The sequence below is a fragment of the Citrus clementina genome, unplaced genomic scaffold (genome assembly GCF_000493195.1).
Source record: "Citrus clementina cultivar Clemenules unplaced genomic scaffold, Citrus_clementina_v1.0 scaffold_6, whole genome shotgun sequence".
NCBI lineage: Eukaryota > Viridiplantae > Streptophyta > Magnoliopsida > Sapindales > Rutaceae > Citrus > Citrus x clementina.
The window spans coordinates 7,194,904-7,199,295 of NW_006262139.1; the positions used below are offsets into that span (position 1 = coordinate 7,194,904).

Below are 4,392 nucleotides of genomic sequence, written 5' to 3' on the forward strand. Positions count from 1 at the left end.
GTTGTGTCTTCGTAGGTATTTGAAGACCTGCTGGCGGTTTGGACTGATCCATTGTGATTGAAATTGATTTGTATTGGAGATGTGGGTTTTCCCGATGTGCAATTGTGGTGATGGTATGTAAAGACTTTCCTATTGAAGGCTGAATGATTTATGAATCCCTTCGGTGATGGTGGCTTTCACTGATGATTGTTGATCCATTTCGTCTAGTTGATTGGTAGTTGGAAAATGGCCGTCTTATTTGGTAAAACAATAGGTTGTCTCTAGAAAAACAACTCATCTTTTGTTGTTTCTTTTCAAAACCATTTATCAATCTTTATTTTAGTTTCAGCTTGAGCTGTAATAATTATATTTACTTATTTATTTATTTATTTTTTTGGTGACGAATTTGGATAATCAAATTTCTCTGGTTCTTTCCTGGTGTTTGTAAGTAAATGGTCATTGTTCTGTGGAATGTTAAAACTGGAAACATTGTGTTGCTACTTTGCTTAGAGTACAGAAACCTTCTCGGTGCTGATAGCTTTATAAAACGAAACTTGTTGATAAATGTTTAGAATTGTTTAACAGCAACAATACCAGTTAAATTTGAATCTAATGTTTCAGATATAGCACTAAAGATGTTGTTGGAATATGAAAATGTGGTTTTGGTTTTCTTCAATCTGAGCATTTATCAATTGCACGACAAAATTATAATTTTTCTTTATGCATACCTATCATTTTTTTATGGCAGACCTTCCATTCTTGTTAGTGATATCTTGTGGCAATATGGAGAGCCTCAGTCTCTAACTACATCACACCAAATATTGAGGAGAAAAGAGGCTCCACCAGGTAGAACATTTCCTGCCCCTCTTATGAAGAGCACTATGTTTGCTAAGAGCTACTCATCCTAAAATTGGAACTAGGCACGATTGGCCATTCACCAGTTTGATTATTTTTGATAAATTACCAATTTAGTTTTTCTTTGTACCATATAGGTCTCCTTTAGAGGATTAAAGGGCATGCTACGCAACATCATTATTTCTAACAAATATTATGTGCAATTATTTATTTTATTTCATTTTTGCACTTTGATTTGGGATGAGACTGATAGTATAAATTTGTTTTGAGGATGTGAGGGATACACTGAGATTGTTAGAGATATTGCAAAGGGGTGAGAACTCATAAGATCGAATAATAATGATTCGGAATCTTAAACTCTAATATTGAGACGGCTTTCTTCTCAAAGAAACATCCCTTAGGTAATTCAAAAGCATGTAATACAATGTCTTTGTTTGTTACAACTATTATGTTCCAAAAAATTTTTGACTGTCCTGATTTAGGTTTAAGAGAGTGTAGGAATATAATATATAATTGTTTATTAAAATACATGCTCTGTTCGGATTTTTCAGTTCATGTTTGTGGCTTGATTTGGTAGCTAATATTGTTTACTTTGTATTAATTAGAAAGATTGACAGAATAATTTTGTTATTGTAAGAATTTTCCTTGAGTAGCTTCTATTCAGTAAACTATAATTGCTGAATCCCTCCATCACCATTGTTACATAGCTCACTCTAGAAGGTTAACCCCCTCAGTAACGAGCTGGTTTCGGCTGCACAAATACAATTCGTGAAGTCCGTCCTTAAGTAGCTTGTTGAGGATCATAGGACGCAAGCCTCTGGAGCCGATTACTAAAGCCTGCAAAGAATATTGTTAAGCTTGCCCTGTGACTGTCAAAGCATTGACGAGAGGTCTGTTCTGTGTTGAAAAAAAAAAAATGGAATCTGCTTTGTGCTGAAAAAATGTGGTTATGCAGACTTATAAATGGAGGGCTAAACCCTTCATTAAAAGCTTGGAAATTTAAAGAAAAGGATAGTTTCCCTGTCTTATTCATGTCACATTCAAGTCATGATCATTTGAGGAACACAAGTGAGCGCAGCAATACGAGACACTCTTTGTTAACATGTTCTATTTACTGTGGAAATATTTTCTTCAGCTATGTCAACTAAATGACTTTCTATCTATCCCAAATCTATTTAATTGAAAATTTTCACTAGGAGATGGAGTTGTGGCAAACAACAGTGATTTTGTTATATATGCAACTTTTAGGAGGATTACAAATATATTATGACTGAGACTGTTTAATTTGTTATTTGAAACATACTAGGTTTCTTTTGATTGATTATCATGTAAAGTTCTGAAATTGTGGGGATTTCAAGTTTTCTGTTGGTAACTTTTTATTTTTTCCTTCTTTGTTCTTCCTCTTTCTTCCAGTACTGCATACTGAATATCATTCAGGTAACTTGAGAGATTTAACCATGAGTATTTGTTTCAGTGTTAAAAATACAATCTCCTTCTGTTGAGCATTCACTCGCAGAGAGAGAAGCAGCATATTTGGCTGCGCGTGAAAGAATTTTTTCAATGGATGCAAGAACAGTGGCAGAACCAGTCAGGCAGAAGCCACGAAGTGTTCCAATTGTTGCTCAGAGAATGATTGCACATGCATTAGGCCAAAAAATGAAGTCCGGAGATCAAGATACTGCTGTTAGGGATGAAATAACGAATGAGAAGCTGGCCAATGAAATTAACATTCGAGAGAGTGATAAAGCTGGACCCAATACAAGTTTAGAAGCCTATCAAGAAACCACATTGCTGCCTGGACAAAATGTCAATTCACTTGATAAATCCAATAAAAAAAAAGGAAAATCCACTGTATCATCACAAAGTGATAGAATTGCACCCCAAGAAACATCTGAAAAAAGTTCTAATGGTGTCAGCATATCTCGAAATGGAAGAAGTACAAATAGTTCCAACAAGGAGTACTTGAAAGAGGAACGGTTGGGAGCTGCAAAGAGGTTGTTTGCTCATGCCTTGGGTTTACAGTCAGCCAGAGATAGTTTTCATTTGAAACTTAGTGGGACAAAGCAATCTGAATCAGAGTAGGCATTCACTACTGGCTACTGGTACATGTTGTGGTAATGATGATGATAGAAGCCATTGCTGATATTACTTCAAGAACGAATGAAAAGTAAAAGGGAGTTAACCCTTGATGTTTCACTAGTTGCTTGCATCGTCGGTGATAGATTGCAGACAATGTTGCAGCGAGCCCCTAAGCGGCCCTTCCCCAAAATGTTTACCAGGTTTTCCTGAACACTTTGCCCCCTTTTTCTTTTTAATGTGTCTGTTCAAAAAGTTGTCTTAAACATATTTGTAATACGATGTAAAAAAAATCTTTTGTTCTGAATACGAAATCGATATTCTTAAATGTTCGTCTTGAAGTTTGTGGTTTTTAATAATTTCACATTCATGGGGTTTTGTGTCTAAGAGTTGTTGATGTTTTGGGCACTTGAAATTGTTTAAATTTTTTGTCGGCATAATTTATTTTCTGGAAACATCCTTGAATTTTGCAAGGAGACTTGTGGTAAATTATATGAGCCCACTGTGTATGAGGTAAAAATAGATAGGAAAGCAAGAGTGCTTGATTATGTCTTTGTGGTGTTCACTCTTATAGAGCCAAAAGGTTGTCTGAGGGTAATAATATTAAAATAGATGCAGGTTTCTTAATTCCTGAAGAATGAAAATTTAGTCCTGTATGTTTGGTTAAAACGTTGGCAGGCAAGATCATATTGATGTTAACGGCAACTGTATGATTATGATGATTTAAAAAAAAAAAAAATCAATGTATATTAGTAACAACTATAAATCAGATAAAAGTATTACATTTGAGTTGCTTAAAGTAACAATACAGTAATATAATTATAAGATTGATTATGAATTAATAAGGCTTGTGGACTGAAGATGAATATTAAAGTTTGAAGGATAAACTCTTCCATAATATTAGTTAGGGGAGAGGACACTTACACTCAAGATTTGAAAAAAATAATAATGTAAATTCAGTTTTTAATAACGGATATCAAAATCTCATTTTAACTATAATATTCTTTGTAGATAGTAACTAAAAAATTGATTTTAATATTTTTTAATAAATACAAATACAATTAAATAGTTTAATTTTTCTAGTATACTAATAATATTAGAATATTTTTTATACATAAAATAATTTTTAAAATGTAAATTATTATATTTATTTTAATAATATATTTGTATTTATTATAAAAATTCTGAATAAATCTTTGAGTTAAATAGATTTTACAATTAGTTCAATATGTTTCATGTATTAATAATATTAAAATTATTTTATATAATATTAAAAAACTAAATTTTTGTATTTTTTAATGTTATGTTTCTATTTACTATAAAATTCAGTTTAATATAATAATTTCTTTAAACTGAAATTATTTAAAACTTGTATATTTTTAGATTTATTTCAATATTATATTTTTTTATTTATTATAAAACATTGGTATCAATTTTTTTGAAGAGTAATGATACAGTCACAAACTCTTGTACAAACATATT

General features: G+C 31.9%; 1 protein-coding gene across 2 annotated transcripts in view; it reads left to right on the forward strand.

Moving 5' to 3' along the window:
• LOC18039931 (R3H domain-containing protein 1) overlaps positions 1-3,218 on the forward strand; it is a 6,842-nt gene extending 3,624 nt beyond the window's left edge. The window contains exons 5-6 of one of the 2 annotated variants that reach the window (XM_006428498.2): positions 728-825; positions 2,309-3,216. In XM_006428498.2, coding sequence (XP_006428561.2) covers positions 728-825; positions 2,309-2,916 — 706 coding nt within the window. In that variant the 3' untranslated portion in view covers positions 2,917-3,216. Of the gene's footprint in view, positions 1-727; positions 826-2,308 lie in introns of both variants that reach the window. The other variant, XM_024182022.1, reaches the window with a different exon arrangement.
• The last annotated feature ends 1,174 nt before the right edge of the window (positions 3,219-4,392 follow it).